The sequence below is a fragment of the Corticium candelabrum genome, chromosome 9, assembly GCF_963422355.1.
Source record: "Corticium candelabrum chromosome 9, ooCorCand1.1, whole genome shotgun sequence".
In the NCBI taxonomy this organism is placed as follows: domain Eukaryota; kingdom Metazoa; phylum Porifera; class Homoscleromorpha; order Homosclerophorida; family Plakinidae; genus Corticium; species Corticium candelabrum.
The window spans coordinates 8,168,819-8,188,364 of record NC_085093.1 but is presented as its reverse complement, the minus strand read 5'-3'; the positions used below and the strand labels follow the sequence as shown (position 1 = coordinate 8,188,364).

The following is a 19,546-nucleotide window of genomic DNA, read 5'->3' as shown; positions in this document are numbered from 1 at the left end:
CTGGTTTTTTCTGCATTCAATTTTTTCTCTGATACCTTCAATCTCTACTCATGCAAATACACCGTGGTCTAGTGCATTTCCTGTGGAGAGCGTTGTCATCAAGCTTCTATCTGTTTTCTCTCTTTAAACTTTTGGACTGTATTACTTACACCTAGTCTTCTACTTCTAGTATTGTGCCTTATGTTTACATGTAGCTATAGTTTTATTGCTCTTGATAACGTGGAACAGTACTCTTGCTTAGCTGTGCATGATGTACTAGATTTCAATGTAGACAATAGAAGGATTTTGAAAGACAAACAGAACGACAGACAGAACTACAGACAGACAGACAGACAGACAGGCACTAGCTGCTAGAAATTTTTACAACAGCTGACGACCTGCAAAACTCTTGTTTCTTTGTTGCAAAGAACTACTTATTCCGATTGCAACCTACTATCCGCAGCGTGGCTTATTGCCTTTCCAAAAGGGTCAGTCAACGTTTGACTACTCGCCATCAAAAAACATTTCGACTGATCACAGCAAAAACAATCTGCTGTTAGCTCAAACAGCCACTCTCAGAGTTCACTCCCACACAGCATAAAGTTGCAACAAAAGGAGGTCACTAGCTACTTGCTAATCACATTCGCTTACTATTGGAGATCAATAAGGATTATGGAAGACTGTCGACAAAAATGCCTTCAATCTGTTCACAGGGCATAAAATATTGGCGGAAAATTACTTTGGCAGATTGGCAGCTTTTTTCAGCAAGCGCTAATATAAAATCCACCATTAATTTAGCCACCGGAATATGTTGACGCCATCACCCACCTAGATCAGGCAAGGTCACTGTCACTAGCGGTACGTCACGCAGATGAGGCCACAAGAAAAACCCTGTGCCTCTATCCTGTCTAACACGGACTTTAAACATGAGAATGAAGCCGTGCAGTTATGATAAAGCAGGATTCATGCAAGTCACGAGTCACATTCTTTGCACTGACACAGCGATTCTTCATCAATACAGTAATTGGAAACCACTATATGTTAGGGTAAAGTGACGGCCACAAACGCAGCTGTCATTCGCAAACTCCTCCATAACACAATCACTTAACTACTTAGCAGTGGGTAAGGAATATTGTACACATGTCAATTATCAAGCAACAATGTTCAACCACCAAAATAAAAATTCAGCAATATCCTTTTTGCCAAATCCGTAGCAAACTGCCAATTTCTGCCAATGTTTCATCTTATATGGTACCTGCTTAAAAAGTGCATTGGTCCTTTCCAGAAATTTACAATCATACATATCAGATGTACTCTGGGTTTGGCTCTCTTACAACTCTCCTCTTTTCAAAAGAGGGAATTAATCAAGGATTCTTGGTTCCTTCCTGTTTTCAGCAGTAATTCCACATACACAATCAGATCTGCAAAAGAGGAATTCAAACTAAGCTTAGCATAGTAGATGACATTATTTCCTAATTCATTTTGATGCTGTTTGATATGCTTTGGCTAATCTCAGGTCAGTACAAATTTGCACCAATTGGGTTAGAAATTCGAGATGGCAAGTGTGAGAGCTATTGCCCTTTGCCAGAAAAAAGTAAACCAATACACCAACTGATGGTAGTATCTCCGCTTTCAACGAAGGCAGAATGGTATGTGTTAGCAACTCCTACAGGTCACTGGAACTTTACATCAAGAACCTGTGCTTAAATCGCACAGGAACGAATCAGCTTTGTGACAATATGATTCAACTGGATAATACACAAAGCACAATTTTGCTCCTCCGATATATAGCCACACACATCAATTAGGCCATCTAGCAGAACCATTCCTCCAGATGAATTTCAACCTGCAGCAAAATTACGCGATCTGCAAGCATGCTTGACATTCAGCAAGTTGCTAAATCTAGATGACATCAATGTTAGGTCATGGGAACAAGCTATACTTCTTATCAGGCATAGTGATTTCAGGCTCACTTCTATTCAAACCCTGTCACCACTTACATTTCTTGCCACTTGAGTTCAATCTTTACAGGTGTTATCAAGTTGGTTTTGAGGGTTAAGGCGACTGGTAGACATGTGCTTAGTTAGTCAAGCAATCTCATTGAATGCCCAAATAGACACTACCAGTTACAAATTGCACAAGGCACTAAATCCAGGCCAGGCACTAACAGATCTACTGCTTGAAACCAAAAAGTTACAACATCAACTGTCAGAACAACTAGTCAGAGCACAAACATTGCATTTACTCCTCAATGAAAGATGCGGATCATTAAAAGTCTCTCCAAAGAAAAGGCTCAGGAGCCTGGCTAGACTGCATTCTTAGTTCACAGAAGCTTGCACTTTGTTCAAATTTGTTGCATTTGCCAGCATTCATTAGGCTAGGTCTCCCAATACCATTGCCTCCTTCAGTTGATACATGTAAATGGTAACACCATTGAATAGTAATAGTAGTAGTAGTCGTAGTAATAAACTTTGTGGACACAGCAGTGTATGTATATTTTGTTCATAGTATATGTACGTAGTACTTTTATTCAAATACACTATGTCTCTCAGTAGTAGTAGCAGTAGGAGTAGGAGTAGTAGCAGTAGTAGTGCCTCCTGCTGGCTGACCGCAATCCCACTAGAGCAACACGGATTCACTTTGCACAAATCTGCGTTTCGGGATGCCCTGTGCCTCAGATACGGTTGGCACCCGTCCAACCTCCCAGACATATGTCCATGTGGATCTAAATTCTCAGTAGATCACTCTCTGTCATGTCCAACAGGAGGATACCCCAGCATCCGCCATAACGAGGTCCGCGATTTATTTACCAACTTGTTGACAGAGGTTTGCCACGATGTACACAAAGAGCCCGTTCTGCAACCTCTCAACGGCGAGGTGTTTCAAAAACGCTGTACTACCTCTGACGAAAATGCCAGACTTGATATTGCTGTCAGTGGATTTTGGGGTGGGCACTTCCAACGAACTTTCTTTGACGTCAGGGTCTTCAACCCTAATGCCTCATCCTACAAATCAGTGCAGATCCCGTCATTATATAAACGGCAGGAACAAGAGAAGAAAAGGCGATACGAGGAACGAATTAATAACGTGGAGCTTTCATCGTTCACGCCAATCATTTTAGCATGCACTGGAGGATGCAGTAAACTGACGTCTATTTTTTTGAAAAGACTAGCCTCACTTTATCGGAAAAGCACCACACCGAGTACAGCACAACTATCAACTGGCTGAGATGTCGACTGTCATTTGCACTCCTTCGGGCCTGCGTGATGTGTTTGCGAGGATGCAGGTCCAAGCTTCACAGAACCTCAAGGGACTTCAACATTCTGCTGGAAGCAGCAGAAAGTAGATTATAGAAGACTGTTTATCTCAAAGTTGTTACAACCTAGAAACTTGTTGCTATAGAGGAAGCTTTTACATACAGTAGTAGTATTTTGAAAAAAGTAGTAGAGATTTTATTATTATTAGTAGTAGTAGTAGTAGTAGTTTATTCAAGTAGTAGTAGTAGTAGTGTGTTAGCAGATGCCGTTTGATTGTTCAAATACACCAGTTCTCTCAGTAGCAGTAGTAGTAGTAGTAGCAGTATTAGTAGCAGTAGGAGTAGGAGTAGTAGCAGTAGTAGTAGTAGTAGCAGTATTAGTAGCAGTAGCAGTAACAGTAGCAGTAGCAGTAGCAGTACGAGTAGCAGTAGTAGTAGCAGTAGCAGTAGCAGTAGTAGTAGCAGTAGTAGTAGTCAGTAGTGTCCCGGATATAGACCTGTCATGGCGGCGCGCATCATTCGGTAACATTTTGCCAGTTCATTTCAGTTTACGTTCGTTCCTAGGTTTGAGGATTACTTCGTTAGTTTGTTTTTGGTTTCACCACGATCCACAACGATTCTATAGTGTGGGGGACAGAAAATCTCTTTCAACGGTCAACCGAGATTTGAATTTCAAAAGTCTCCTGTTCTGTTCAGCCTCGTCACTGTCTACTCCTTAACATATTGGTCTGAGATTTAAATTGTGACTTCTACTTCTAAGTGTTCAACTGTCCAGCGATCTCTCGGTGATGTCTAAATGCTGCTTATGCAACAGCAGCGGCCGCTGTATGAACTGTCGCTGTGCCAAGTTGGGCCAATTCTGTAGAAATTGCAATCCACTCAACCACAACCGCTGCCAAAACTGGGAAGCAAGAGGGAAATATCAACTACAACGTCCTAAAACTGCTGGTACCACTTCTAGCAAGATATCCCCGACGAAGCCGTGCATGTCAAGTGATGATCATCAGGCGCCTACAATCATGGACTCGCCAGTGAATCAGCATTCAGGTCATGATAAGCCACTGTCTTACGCTTCGGTTGTTGCTCGGTCTAGTTCTCCAGGAGGTAAAGCACTCTCTTCATCCAGTCTAGAATCTAGTGTCCTTACTGCTGCAACAAGAATGCTTTATTCCGATGCCGTCCAGCTGCACCCACCTTGTTCTTCGTTGTCGCAAAGGCAACTGCCTTGTTCTAAGTTATCGCAAAAGCAGACACTTGAACAGTCCAGGGTCCATCCTAAATTGCAACAGCAGACAAGTTCACCAGTCGCTCACATTGTCGATATGATATCTAACACCCAGGAAGATGAAAACATTCATGACTTAAATCAAACAGCTTCTCCTTCCCTAGAGTTACATGAACGCCTTCCTTACAGAGTGATGGCATCACCAAATTTCAGTTGGGGTTCACTGAATGGTGTTGAAGTGATGAGTCAAATAGAACAGGCTTACCAAGAAGTTGTTCATTGGAGAAGGAATTTATTTCAAGTACCATACGGTTCTACTGGTAAAATGTTCGCCTCCGAACTTGCCAGATTGTTTCATGCGTATGCAAGTGCATCTGCTCTTGAGTGTGTCTCATTGACTGCTGCTATGGTGATGCCCCATCTTCTGCTACAGAAGCCACACAAGCGATCCAGAGGTCCTGATCATGTCTCTTGTCTGACCCGTCGCTTAGAAGCCTGGAAGGCGGGTGATATCAAGGCTCTGTTGTATGAAGCCAAGACGATCCAACAACATCTAACTTATAGTAGGTCTTCTAACAAGGCAACCAAAATCGACGATCTTCCTCACGTTTTCGCTGGTCATTTGAAGAAAGGAAATGTGAATGCTGCTATGCGTTTACTGTCTGATGAAGGTGCTAATGGTCTTTTACACCTGGATGACTACCTGACAAATTCAAGTCAAAAAACCGTGAGAGATGTACTCAAAGAAAAACATCCAAATGCTTCTTCCCTCGATCCTGACTATGTTGTGAATTCTAAAGAGAACGCTTCTCCAGTCCATCCTGTCTTGTTTGATTCTCTTGATGGACAACTGATCAGGAATACAGCAATGCGATGTTCTGGTGCAGCTGGTCCTTCTGGCCTTGACTCGACTCAATGGAAACGCCTGTGTACGGGATTTCACACTTCCTCCAAAGATCTCTGTAATGCTCTAGCTGCTGTTGCTCGTCGAATTTCAACAGAGATAGTAGATCCTGACGGTATCTCAGCTCTAGTGGCTTGTCGTCTTGTACCTCTGAACAAAAATCCTGGGGTGAGACCAATTGGTGTGTGTGAGACAGTTAGAAGAATTATTGGAAAGGCGGTTCTTTCTGTGGTCAAGTCTGACGTGCTCTCGGCAACCGGAACCTTGCAGCTTTGTGCAGGACAGATGGCTGGGTGTGAGGCTGCAATACATGCCATGCAGTCATTGTTTGAAGATGACAATACGGAAGCCATACTACTTGTAGATGCAACAAATGCCTTTAATAGCTTGAACCGTCAATTGGCTCTAAAGAACATCTCAAGCACTTGTCCAGCAATTCATACCGTATTGCTCAACACATATCAACAGCCTTCACCCCTATTCGTTGGTGGGGAAGTCTTGTTGTCGCGTGAGGGAACCACACAGGGAGATCCTCTCGCGATGGCAATGTACGCCTTGGCCACAGTACCTCTGCTGAAAAAAGTACAAACAGAAGGCAGCACCCAAGTCTGGTATGCCGATGATGCTGCAGCCGGAGGAAAGATACAAGCAGTCAAACAATGGTGGGAGAAACTCTCCATACATGGAGAAAAATTTGGATACTTTCCAAATGCCAAGAAATCCTGGTTGATCGTCAAACCGAATTGCCTTGAAGAAGCCAAACGTGTGTTCTCAAAAACGGCTGTGAACATCACCTCTGAAGGTCGAAAGTATTTAGGAGCTGCACTGGGAACTGAAAACTTCTGTAACGGCTATCTCAGTGATGCAATCTTAGACTGGACACGTCAGATTGACAAATTGGCTTCCATTGCCCAAAGTCAGCCACAAGCAGCTCATTCCGCATTAAGTCACGGTCTTCTGGGCAGGTGGATTTTTACTGCGAGAACAAATCAGAATTTCAAAACTTTTGCTGGGCTTTTAGAATCATCAATACAATCTCAACTGATTCCTGCTATAACTGGTCGTTCGGCCCCTGGAGAACTGGAAAGAAAACTCTTCTCCTTACCAGCCAGACTTGGTGGTCTGGGAATCACAGATCCAACTTCATTGTCTTCTGAATACTTAAACTCTCGAAAGATGACTGCACCGCTTGTTGACTTCATTTTGAATCAGGAGATCACTCTAGGAGATGCCCCAGATCAACAGGATTCTCTCAAAAAGCAAATTCGCAAGCACAAAGGGCTAGAAATCAAAACTCTTGCTGATAATGTTCGAGATAACCTCTCACACCAACATAAAAGAATGTTCGAGTTAGCAAATGAAAAGGGGGCATCAAACTGGCTCACAGTGCTGCCATTGGAGGATCACGGCTTCTCATTACATAAGTCTGCATTCAGAGATGCTCTATGCCTCAGATATGGATGGGTCCCCCCTCATATGAGTGAATCTTGCCCTTGCGGTGGAAAAATGTCAGTGGAGCATGCTATGTCCTGCCCCACGGGAGGCTTTCCAACTATACGCCATAATGAAATCCGAGATATGTTTTCTCATCTGTTGTCTGATGTCTGTCATGATGTGGAAACGGAGCCCACGTTGCAATCACTAAGTGGAGAGACGTTCTCTTTACGTTCAAGCAGTCGAGATGATGATGCAAGATTAGACATTTCGGCAAGAGGTTTTTGGGGAGGAAGATTTGAGAAGTCATATTTTGATGTCCGGGTGTTTAACCCCAATGCCACCTCGTACACATGTTTTGAAGTTGCATCATGCTATAGAAGACAGGAACAAGAGAAGAAAAGGAAATATGAAGAAAGACTGAGAAAAATAGAAAATGCTTCCTTTACACCTATTATCCTTTCTTGCACTGGTGGCATGAGCAAGCTTACAACGTCATTTACCAAAAAGCTGGCCTCAATGATATCTGAGAAAAAGGACACTCCATACGGTAGCGTGATCAACTGGCTAAGATGTCGACTCGGGTTCGCACTCCTAAGAGCTTCCATAATGTGCATCAGGGGCAGCAGGTGCAAACGCTACGTCAGGCCGGAAAACAATATTCTCCTGGCTACGTCTGAGGGGCACCTGGCCTCCTCAGCTTAGTGACTTTACTGTACATGACATAGTAGTAGTAAAAGTTGTACTATTGTATATGACAGTAATTGTTTAGTAGTAGTAATAGTTTATTGCCATTCGCTGTAGGTTGCCGTTTGTGTATACGTAGTCTGCTATTGTTTCAAATACACCATATCTTCTCAGTAGTAGCAGTAATATTCTCCTGGCTACGTCTGAGGGGCACCTGGCCTCCTCAGCTTAGTGACTTTACTGTACATGACATAGTAGTAGTAAAAGTTGTACTATTGTATATGACAGTAATTGTTTAGTAGTAGTAATAGTTTATTGCCATTCGCTGTAGGTTGCCGTTTGTGTATACGTAGTCTGCTATTGTTTCAAATACACCATATCTTCTCAGTAGTGGCAGTAGTAGTGGCAGTAGTAGTAGCAGTAGTAGTAGCAGTAGTAGTAGCAGCAGTAGTAGCAGCAGTAGCAGTAGCAGTAGCAGTAGCAGTAGCAGTAGCAGTAGCAGTAAGAGTAGCAGTAGTAGTAGCAGTAGTAGTAGCAGTAGCAGTAACAGTAGCAGTAGTAGTAGTAGCAGTAGTAGCAGCAGTAGTAGTAGCAGCAGTAGTAGCAGCAGTAGTAGTAGTAGCAGTAGTAGTAGCAGTCCCGGATGTAGACCTGTCATGGCGGCGCGCATCATTCGGTAACATTTTGCCAGTTCATTTCAGTTTACGTTCGTTCCTAGGTTTGAGGATTACTTCGTTAGTTTGTTTTTGGTTTCACCACGATCCACAACGATTCTATAGTGTGGGGGACAGAAAATCTCTTTCAACGGTCAACCGAGATTTGAATTTCAAAAGTCTCCTGTTCTGTTCAGCCTCGTCACTGTCTACTCCTTAACATATTGGTCTGAGATTTAAATTGTGACTTCTACTTCTAAGTGTTCAACTGTCCAGCGATCTCTCGGTGATGTCTAAATGCTGCTTATGCAACAGCAGCGGCCGCTGTATGAACTGTCGCTGTGCCAAGTTGGGCCAATTCTGTAGAAATTGCAATCCACTCAACCACAACCGCTGCCAAAACTGGGAAGCAAGAGGGAAATATCAACTACAACGTCCTAAAACTGCTGGTACCACTTCTAGCAAGATATCCCCGACGAAGCCGTGCATGTCAAGTGATGATCATCAGGCGCCTACAATCATGGACTCGCCAGTGAATCAGCATTCAGGTCATGATAAGCCACTGTCTTACGCTTCGGTTGTTGCTCGGTCTAGTTCTCCAGGAGGTAAAGCACTCTCTTCATCCAGTCTAGAATCTAGTGTCCTTACTGCTGCAACAAGAATGCTTTATTCCGATGCCGTCCAGCTGCACCCACCTTGTTCTTCGTTGTCGCAAAGGCAACTGCCTTGTTCTAAGTTATCGCAAAAGCAGACACTTGAACAGTCCAGGGTCCATCCTAAATTGCAACAGCAGACAAGTTCACCAGTCGCTCACATTGTCGATATGATATCTAACACCCAGGAAGATGAAGACATTCATGACTTAAATCAAACAGCTTCTCCTTCCCTAGAGTTACATGAACGCCTTCCTTACAGAGTGATGGCATCACCAAATTTCAGTTGGGGTTCACTGAATGGTGTTGAAGTGATGAGTCAAATAGAACAGGCTTACCAAGAAGTTGTTCATTGGAGAAGGAATTTATTTCAAGTACCATACGGTTCTACTGGTAAAATGTTCGCCTCCGAACTTGCCAGATTGTTTCATGCGTATGCAAGTGCATCTGCTCTTGAGTGTGTCTCATTGACTGCTGCTATGGTGATGCCCCATCTTCTGCTACAGAAGCCACACAAGCGGTCCAGAGGTCCTGATCATGTCTCTTGTCTGACCCGTCGCTTAGAAGCCTGGAAGGCGGGTGATATCAAGGCTCTGTTGTATGAAGCCAAGACGATCCAACAACATCTAACTTATAGTAGGTCTTCTAACAAGGCAACCAAAATCGACGATCTTCCTCACGTTTTCGCTGGTCATTTGAAGAAAGGAAATGTGAATGCTGCTATGCGTTTACTGTCTGATGAAGGTGCTAATGGTCTTTTACACCTGGATGACTACCTGACAAATTCAAGTCAAAAAACCGTGAGAGATGTACTCAAAGAAAAACATCCAAATGCTTCTTCCCTCGATCCTGACTATGTTGTGAATTCTAAAGAGAACGCTTCTCCAGTCCATCCTGTCTTGTTTGATTCTCTTGATGGACAACTGATCAGGAATACAGCAATGCGATGTTCTGGTGCAGCTGGTCCTTCTGGCCTTGACTCGACTCAATGGAAACGCCTGTGTACGGGATTTCACACTTCCTCCAAAGATCTCTGTAATGCTCTAGCTGCTGTTGCTCGTCGAATTTCAACAGAGATAGTAGATCCTGACGGTATCTCAGCTCTAGTGGCTTGTCGTCTTGTACCTCTGAACAAAAATCCTGGGGTGAGACCAATTGGTGTGTGTGAGACAGTTAGAAGAATTATTGGAAAGGCGGTTCTTTCTGTGGTCAAGTCTGACGTGCTCTCGGCAACCGGAACCTTGCAGCTTTGTGCAGGACAGATGGCTGGGTGTGAGGCTGCAATACATGCCATGCAGTCATTGTTTGAAGATGACAATACGGAAGCCATACTACTTGTAGATGCAACAAATGCCTTTAATAGCTTGAACCGTCAATTGGCTCTAAAGAACATCTCAAGCACTTGTCCAGCAATTCATACCGTATTGCTCAACACATATCAACAGCCTTCACCCCTATTCGTTGGTGGGGAAGTCTTGTTGTCGCGTGAGGGAACCACACAGGGAGATCCTCTCGCGATGGCAATGTACGCCTTGGCCACAGTACCTCTGCTGAAAAAAGTACAAACAGAAGGCAGCACCCAAGTCTGGTATGCCGATGATGCTGCAGCCGGAGGAAAGATACAAGCAGTCAAACAATGGTGGGAGAAACTCTCCATACATGGAGAAAAATTTGGATACTTTCCAAATGCCAAGAAATCCTGGTTGATCGTCAAACCGAATTGCCTTGAAGAAGCCAAACGTGTGTTCTCAAAAACGGCTGTGAACATCACCTCTGAAGGTCGAAAGTATTTAGGAGCTGCACTGGGAACTGAAAACTTCTGTAACGGCTATCTCAGTGATGCAATCTTAGACTGGACACGTCAGATTGACAAATTGGCTTCCATTGCCCAAAGTCAGCCACAAGCAGCTCATTCCGCATTAAGTCACGGTCTTCTGGGCAGGTGGATTTTTACTGCGAGAACAAATCAGAATTTCAAAACTTTTGCTGGGCTTTTAGAATCATCAATACAATCTCAACTGATTCCTGCTATAACTGGTCGTTCGGCCCCTGGAGAACTGGAAAGAAAACTCTTCTCCTTACCAGCCAGACTTGGTGGTCTGGGAATCACAGATCCAACTTCATTGTCTTCTGAATACTTAAACTCTCGAAAGATGACTGCACCGCTTGTTGACTTCATTTTGAATCAGGAGATCACTCTAGGAGATGCCCCAGATCAACAGGATTCTCTCAAAAAGCAAATTCGCAAGCACAAAGGGCTAGAAATCAAAACTCTTGCTGATAATGTTCGAGATAACCTCTCACACCAACATAAAAGAATGTTCGAGTTAGCAAATGAAAAGGGGGCATCAAACTGGCTCACAGTGCTGCCATTGGAGGATCACGGCTTCTCATTACATAAGTCTGCATTCAGAGATGCTCTATGCCTCAGATACGGATGGGTCCCCCCTCATATGAGTGAATCTTGCCCTTGCGGTGGAAAAATGTCAGTGGAGCATGCTATGTCCTGCCCCACGGAAGGCTTTCCAACTATACGCCATAATGAAATCCGAGATATGTTTTCTCATCTGTTGTCTGATGTCTGTCATGATGTGGAAACGGAGCCCACGTTGCAATCACTAAGTGGAGAGACGTTCTCTTTACGTTCAAGCAGTCGAGATGATGATGCAAGATTAGACATTTCGGCAAGAGGTTTTTGGGGAGGAAGATTTGAGAAGACATATTTTGATGTCCGGGTGTTTAACCCCAATGCCACCTCGTACACATGTTTTGAAGTTGCATCATGCTATAGAAGACAGGAACAAGAGAAGAAAAGGAAATATGAAGAAAGACTGAGAAAAGTAGAAAATGCTTCCTTTACACCTATTATCCTTTCTTGCACTGGTGGCATGAGCAAGCTTACAACGTCATTTACCAAAAAGCTGGCCTCAATGATATCTGAGAAAAAGGACACTCCATACGGTAGCGTGATCAACTGGCTAAGATGTCGACTCGGGTTCGCACTCCTAAGAGCTTCCATAATGTGCATCAGGGGCAGCAGGTGCAAACGCTACGTCAGGCCGGAAAACAATATTCTCCTGGCTACGTCTGAGGGGCACCTGGCCTCCTCAGCTTAGTGACTTTACTGTACATGACATAGTAGTAGTAAAAGTTGTACTATTGTATATGACAGTAATTGTTTAGTAGTAGTAATAGTTTATTGCCATTCGCTGTAGGTTGCCGTTTGTGTATACGTAGTCTGCTATTGTTTCAAATACACCATATCTTCTCAGTAGTAGTAGCAGTAGTAGTAGCAGTAGTAGTAGCAGTAGTAGTTCCAACGGTTTTTCGGTTGAACTTTGTGTTCTCATTTGAATTTGCTGACTCCAGCGACGTCTTGATGTAGTTATCATTGTTGATATCTACACGTCTAAACGTTTGCGTCATGGTTAAATGTTGCTCATGCAATAACAGCAAGAGATGTAAGTCTTGCAGCTGCGTAAAGAAAGAATTATGTTGTACCAACTGTAATCCTCTGATCCATCAACGTTGTCTCAACTGGAAGTCAAAGCCTGGCTTATGCTCTGACGAAGAACGACCTTTGTTGTCAACGGGAGGCTCAGCAGATGGCTTATCCGGGATATATAGTGAAGTGAGTGGATTTGATGATTCATCTAGGAGTGATAACGAACAGGATAATGAGCCAAATCAAAGCCAAAGTCAAGATGGATCTCTTAGTTCTACTACTTTGTCTTGAGATGCTTGTCCAGGACAGCTGCCACCATATAGAGATCAAGCAACTCCTTTCTTCACTTGGGGCGAGACAAATGGATTTCAAGTTACGACTGAATTGAATGACATTTACAATGAAGTTGTTTTCTGGAAGAAATATTTATTCCTGTTGCCATCTGGAAAAGCTGGAAAAGAGTTTGTATCAGAAATGTCAAGGCTGATTGGAGCATTTGCAAATGCTACAGCATTGGAAGGTATTGCTCTTAAGGCGGTAGTAGTCCTGCAAATGCTTCTACTTCAAAAGCCCTCTGCCAAGTCCAAGTCACATGAACATATACGAAATCTTCAGAGGCGTTTGAAACTACGGAAAAATGGAAGATTTGAGGACCTGCTGCGTGAAGGTCGATCACTTCAACAACGTTTGCATAAGTCATGCCATGTTTCAGAAGAACAAATAACAAGAGTTTTTACACGTCTTATGATTCAAGGCAAAGTTAAGAGTGCATTGCGGTACCTATCAGACAATGCCAAAGGAGGTGTTTTGTCACTTAATGAAACTGTTGAAGGGAGTGGCGGTTTAACTGCAAAAGAACTATTGCATTTGAAGCATCCCAAACACCAACCAATATGTGAATCTGCATTGCTTCGTGGTCCTGTCAATGACATATCAAAAGTCATTTTTGACAGGATTGATGGCTCTGTCATCAAGTCTGCAGCTTTGCGAACTCAGGGTGCTGGCGGGCCTTCCGGAGTCGACTCTGTTGCATAGAGAAGATTTTGCTGCTCATTTCACAACCAGTCCACTGAATTATGCAATGCATTGGCTGCTCTGACAAGACGCATTTGTACAGAATTTGTTGACCCAAGAGGAATCCAAGCACTAGTAGCTTGTCGACTAATCCCATTGGACAAGTCTCCTGGTCTACGTCCAATTGGTATTGGAGAAACGTTCAGAAGGATCATTGCCAAATCGATAATGTCTATAGTGAAGGATGATGTCTGCTGTTGTTTAGAGCCTTTGCAAGTATGTGCTGGTCAAGAAGGAGGATGTGAAGGAGCTGTTCATGCAATGAGAGCAATATTTGAAGATGATGCTACAGACTGTGTTCTGTTGGTAGACGCAAGTAATGCGTTCAATGCTTTGAACCGTCGAGTTGCTTTGCACAATGCTCGCATACTATGCCCTATTATTGCAACAGCTTTAATTAACACCTACAGAGTTGACATATTGATGTATGTGATTGGAGGAGAGACTATACAGTCAACTGAAGATACTACACAGGGTGACCCTCTGGCCGTGTCAATCTATGTGATTGGCATTAGTCCACTCATCACCAAAGTTATGGGTACGTGCAAGCAAGTTTGATTTGCTGATGATGCTACTGGGGCAGGATCCATTAACAATGTGAGAAAATGGTGGGATGCTATTACAGAGCATGGACCAAAATTTGGCTATTTTGCTAATGCTAACAAAACATGGCTGATCGTGAAAGAGAACAAGCAGGAGCAGGCAAGAGATATTCTTGGAGACAATTCTGTTCAGATAACAACATCAGGGAAGAGACACCTTGATGCTGCTCTTGGTAGTTCATCCTTTGTTGAAGAATATGTCAGCAGAAAGGTAGATAAATGGGTCATGCAAGTAAAACGCTTGTCAGAGATTGCATTAACACAACCACATGTTGCTTATTCTGCATTTACTCATGGCTTGTCTTATCAATGGTCATACATATCAAGAACTGTCAAAAACATCTCTTCCATGATGCAGCCGCTTGAGGAAGCCATTCGTGATTATTTCATTCCTGCCATAACCGGTCAGCAACATTGTAGCCAAGACGTGAGAGATTTGTTGGCTTTACCTTGTCGACTTGGAGGTTTAAACTTGACTAATCCAACTCACACGTCCAATGTTGAGTTCAAGTCTTCTTGTCGTATCACAGCACCATTAGCAGCTCTCATAATACAACAAGAACAGTGCTATAATGTGGCTGTCGACGCTGTTCAGAAAGAAAAATCTGCCACAATCTAAAAAACGGGCTTCTCAGAAACAAGCTTTTGTAGAGATAGAAGCCAATTGCCCAGCATCTATGAAACGATGCGTTGAACTTGCCTCTGAAAAGGGTGCATCAAATTGGCTATCCGTTTTACCGGCTGAAGAACATGGTTTTCATTTGAGCAAAGGAGATTTTCGTGATGCTTTGTGCATGCGCTATGGTTGGACGTTACCAAATCTACCTTCAAATGTGTCTGTGGATCTGCTTTCAACGTTGACCATGCAATGTATGTTCTAAAGGTGGTTTTCCGACGCTAAGGCATAATGAAATTAGGGATATAACTGCCGATCTTTTGACTGAAGTGTGTCATGATGTAGCGATAGAACCGATGTTACAACCTCTGACTGGAGAAAAGTTTCAGAAGGAAACAGCGAACATGTCTGACGAGGCTCGACTTGATCTTTCAGCGAGAGGAGTCTGGACAAAAGGAGACCGTGCATGTTTTGATGTAAGGGTATTTTACCCAAACGCGCGGCTCTTTGAGATCAGCATTCAACATCCATGAATGTGAGAAAAAAACGTGAATATGCGCAGCAAGTACTGAAATTGGAACATGCCAGCTCCACACCGTTGGTTTTTTCCTCTACCGGTGGCATGGGCTCTGAAACTTCCACCTTCTACAAACATCTTGCCAGTTTAATTGCCAACAAAACTGAAAAGAGATATAGTTTAGTGATGGAACTTCTGAGATGTCGGATCAGCTTTTCTCTAATATCTTCTGTATTGTGCATTCGCGAAAGTAGATCAGCCAAGCACAGGCCTCTAAAATGTTATGACATGGATTTAATCAAGAGTGAGGCTTGCCTTGCTAAGTAGATTGTGACGTTGACTTAAGTAGGTTTGTTTAATTAAATGGATTGATATAGTGTTGTATTGAGTACCATTGTAGTAGCTTTTGTAGTATGGAAATGACCGGTGGATGTTTTTGCTGTAGTAGTAGTCCTGGATGTCGATGGACGCTTGCTGACGTTAGCCAACGCTCATTGTCTGGTTCACTGTTGGCAGTTTGAATCACTGTTCACAAACAGCAGTAAGTCTTGTTTTGATTCTATCTGTTTTTGGATATCTATACCTTCTCCTAATATCTCGCCAGTTCACTTTGCTGTGTAACGGTTTGAGGTTTGAAATTGACTACTGCTCTTGAGTCTCTTGACAACCAAGTGACCTCTTTGTGATGTCTAAATGCTGCTTGTGCAACAGCAGTGGTCGCTGCAAGAGTTGTCGCTGTGCTAAATTGAGCGAAAAGTGCACCAATTGCAATCCTCTCAACCATAGCCGCTGCCTGAATTGGAAGGCTCAAGGGGGAAATCAACTGAAACACTCAACAACTGTCACTGCGGTGTCTTACAAGAAAAACCCAAGGAAGGCACTTTCTTTTCAAACCATAATTGATCCAACAGCAACATCTCCAGAAACTTTGAAGAAGCCAATCAAGTCAGGTGTTGACTTTCAGTCACCTACGCTAATGGACTTGCCAATCAATCAACAATCTTGTCAAGACAAACCACTATCTTACAGTTCGGTTGTCAGCAGTTCCAACTGTCCCTTTTCTCCTCCACACTTCAGTGAGTCGCTTGACATTTCCAACAACCTAAATCAAGCTCAGTGAAAGCTAACACCAATTCCAATCCTGTGCAAGAACTGATAAACACATGTTCATCAACTGATCCACACCAGGTGACAAATCCATTAGTAGATAAATATACATCTTATCAAGGGGAAAATTCAAGTACTATAGATGAAATGATGTACAAGTTGCCTACCTACCAAGTAATGGCATTGCCCAATTTTACTTGGGGTTCTATAGATGGAGGTCTTTTCGTAAGCTTATTGATCAAGCTTATCAAGAAGTTGCTCATTGGAGAAAGAACATGTTTCAGGTGAGTTGGGGTACATCTGGAAGACAATTCGTGTCTGAACTGGCCAGACCATTTCAAGCTCATGCTGAAGCTACTGCTTTGGAATCTGTTGCAATCACAGCTGCAATGGTAATGCCACATCTTTTGCTGCAAAGACCTATCATAAAATCAAAGCCCCGAGATCATGCATCTTGTCTCACACGACGAATGGCATCCTGGCTGGAAGGTGATATCCAAGGTCTACTTAGAGAAGCAAGAACAATTCAATTACATCTGGGTAATCGAGCTCAGTCCTGTTGTTCAAACATGAAAACGAATTCATCTCGAAAATTTGCAAATTACATGAAAAGGTGATGTCAGAGCTGCAGGGAGATTTCTCTCAGATGACGCTGATTGTGGTGTTCTATCTTTGGATGAATGCATTGATGATGATTCACACGAGCCAGTAAGAGAAATATTAAAGAAAAAAACATCCTGATCCTGCACCTTTGGTACCAGATGCAGTGTCGGATCCAGGTCTCCAAGCTCCTCCTGTTCATGCAATCTTGTTTGATCAGCTTGATGGAGTGGTAATCCACAACATGGCTTTGAAGTGCAAGGGGGCTGCTGGTCCTTCTGGTTTGAATGCTGCAGACTGGAGAAGGCTATGCACAAAATTCCAAGGCCCTTCTAGGGACCTCTGCAATTCGTTGGCTTTGCTAGCACGCAGGATCTCAACAGAATTTGTTGATCCAATTGGTCTTACTGGTTTGGTGAGTTGTCGTCTGATTCCACTGAACAAGAAACCCGGAGTTCGACCGATTGGCATCTGTGAAACAGCAAGATGGATGATCGGCAAAGCCATCCTTAGTATTGCAAAGTCAGACATACTGAATGCTGCTGGACCACTTCAACTTTGTGCAGGCCAATTATCAGGTGTTGAATCTGCCACACATGCAAGGCAAACTCTCCTTGATGATTCAAATACAGAAGCAATCCTACTTGTAGACGCTTCTAACGCTTTCAATAACTTGAACCGTCAAGTGGCTTTAGCGAATATTTCTGTTAACTGTCCTGCCATCTTACCGGTGCTCGCCAACACCTACCATCAACCATCTTTCCTATTTGTTGAAGGTGAAGTTCTAATATCTAAAGAAGGCATGACTCAAGGTGATCCATTAGCTATGCCAATGTATCCCCTTGCAACAGTTCCTCTTTTGACAAAGGTTAGCACAAAAGAGACAACACAAGTGTGGTATGCTGACAACGCTGCAGCAGGTGGGAAACTTAACTTCTTAAGACAATGGTGGAATAAACTCAACACATTTGGCTCTTCCTTTGGCTACCTGCCTAATGCAAAGAAGTCATGGCTGATAGCTAAAGAAGGAAACATTGATGCAGCAAGAGCTCACTTTGAAAACACAAATATCAACATCACTGTGGAAGATAGGAAATACTTAGGAGCTGCTCTAGGAACAAAGAAATTCTGTGACACTTTTCTCAAGAACAAAGTTGAAAACTGGACTAAGGAAATTGAACATCTCTTTGTCATCGCCAAGACAGCCACATGCAGCTTACTCAGCTTTCACTCGTGGAATAAGCAGTAAATGGACCTATATGGCCAGGACCAGCAGCAAGTTAACCCAATTTCTGAAACCACTGACTAAAGCAATCGACTCAGACCTAATTCCTGCATTGACGGGTCAATCCGCACCTGGAGAAACGATGAGAAAAGTATTTGCTCTTCCAACTCGACGAGGTGGACTTGGAATCATTGATCCTTTGTCCCTACACAGAGAGTCTGCTTACTCCTTGAAAGTTACAGAGCCTCTTACCAAGCTCATTCTTCAGCAGCAAAATCAAATGACTGAGGAGGTTTCACAACAACAAAGCGTATTGAAAGCCTCAGTCAAACATCAGAAAAATCTTGTCATCAATGTCACTGATGAGGAAATTTCTGCCAACATCAATACAAATCTCAAACGTGCTGTTGATTTAGCCAAAGAGAAAGGTGCTTCTGTGTGGCTGACAGCTCTACCTATAGAAAAGCATAGTTTTCTTCTGACAAAATCTGAGTTTCACGACGCACTATGTCTAGGCTATGGCTGGCGACCAGCATTTCTACCTGATTTCTGCCCTTGTGGAGACCATTTCTCAGTTGATCACTCACTCTCATGTCCTACCGGTGGATTTCCAACACTGAGGCACAATGAGACCCGAGACATTGTGGATAACCTATTGGATGATGTCTGTCATGATGTCCAGAAAGAACCAATTTTACAAAAACTGACTGGAGAGATAATGCCTCAGAAGAGTAACAGCACTGATGATGAAGCCAGGCTTGACATCTCCGCGTGCGGTTTCTGGGGTGGTGGATTTCAGAAAACCTACTTTGATGTCAGAATCTTTAATCCTCATGCTCAGTCATATAGATCATCAGCAATATCATCTCTGTACAGGAAACAAGAGCAAGAAAAGAAACGTAAATACGAGGCTCGAATTGGAACAGTTGAACAAGCTTCTTTCACACCACTGATATTCTCTTGCACAGGAGGAGCAAGCAATTTAACATCAACATTCTTGAAACGACTATCATCTCTCATCTCAAAAAAGCAGGAAATGGCCTACAGTACAACACTGTGCTGGGTCAGATGTCGACTAAGCTTCGCATTACTTCGATCTGCAGTTATGTGTATCAGGGGGATGCAGATCCAAAACAAAGCGCCTAATCACTAACAACAGCATTCTCTTGGCTTCTGCTGAGAGTGGTTTGTCTTAATGTTAATTAAATATATCATGTCTCTGGGCATGCAGAATGTCGCTACCTAGTTGTTGTGTTTGCCTTACAGTCGTAGTAGTAAACTTGTGGACACATTAGTGTATGTATATTTTATTCATAGTATATGTACGTAGTACTTTTATTCAAATACACTATGTCTCTCGTAGTGGTAATGGTGGTGGTGGTGGTGGTGGTGGTGGTGGTGGTGGTGGTAGTGGTAGTGGTAGTGGTAGTGGAAGTAGTAGTAGTAGTAGTAAATCTGTACACATTTCTGCCGTACAGAGACAACATTCATCTGTCCATCTCAAGATCCATCATGCCCACATGATCAAAAGGGTAGAATAAATGATAAATACCAATAGTCCAAGATATG

At 43.1% G+C, this 19,546-nt stretch overlaps 3 protein-coding genes across 3 annotated transcripts; all 3 read left to right on the top strand.

Annotated features, from left to right (window-relative positions):
* The first annotated feature begins 2,515 nt into the window (after nucleotides 1-2,515).
* LOC134184780 (uncharacterized) lies at nucleotides 2,516-3,954 on the top strand. Its single transcript, XM_062652525.1, has 2 exons — nucleotides 2,516-3,148; nucleotides 3,800-3,954. Exons 1-2 carry the CDS (start codon nucleotides 2,521-2,523, stop codon nucleotides 3,952-3,954), a joined length of 783 nt encoding a protein of 260 aa, XP_062508509.1. The 5' UTR covers nucleotides 2,516-2,520.
* On the top strand, nucleotides 3,758-8,378 carry LOC134184779 (uncharacterized). Its single transcript, XM_062652524.1, has 2 exons — nucleotides 3,758-7,161; nucleotides 8,265-8,378. Exons 1-2 carry the CDS (start codon nucleotides 4,024-4,026, stop codon nucleotides 8,376-8,378), a joined length of 3,252 nt encoding a protein of 1,083 aa, XP_062508508.1. The 5' UTR covers nucleotides 3,758-4,023.
* LOC134184778 (uncharacterized) lies at nucleotides 8,130-12,171 on the top strand. Its single transcript, XM_062652523.1, has 2 exons — nucleotides 8,130-11,482; nucleotides 12,161-12,171. The coding sequence occupies exons 1-2, from the start codon at nucleotides 8,428-8,430 to the stop codon at nucleotides 12,169-12,171; spliced, it is 3,066 nt and encodes a 1,021-aa protein (XP_062508507.1). The 5' UTR covers nucleotides 8,130-8,427.
* The last annotated feature ends 7,375 nt before the right edge of the window (nucleotides 12,172-19,546 follow it).

Coding starts and splice junctions, on each gene's coding strand:
- LOC134184778 (XM_062652523.1), top strand. CDS start 8,428: ATGTCTAAATGCTGCTTATGCAACAGCAGCGGCCGCTGTATGAACTGT.
- LOC134184780 (XM_062652525.1), top strand. CDS start 2,521: ATGTCTCTCAGTAGTAGTAGCAGTAGGAGTAGGAGTAGTAGCAGTAGT. Junction 3,149..3,799: donor GTCTATTTTTTTGAAAAGAC/TAGCCTCACTTT, acceptor GTTCGTTCCTAG/GTTTGAGGATTACTTCGTTA.
- LOC134184779 (XM_062652524.1), top strand. CDS start 4,024: ATGTCTAAATGCTGCTTATGCAACAGCAGCGGCCGCTGTATGAACTGT. Junction 7,162..8,264: donor CCTCGTACACATGTTTTGAA/GTTGCATCATGC, acceptor ACGATTCTATAG/TGTGGGGGACAGAAAATCTC.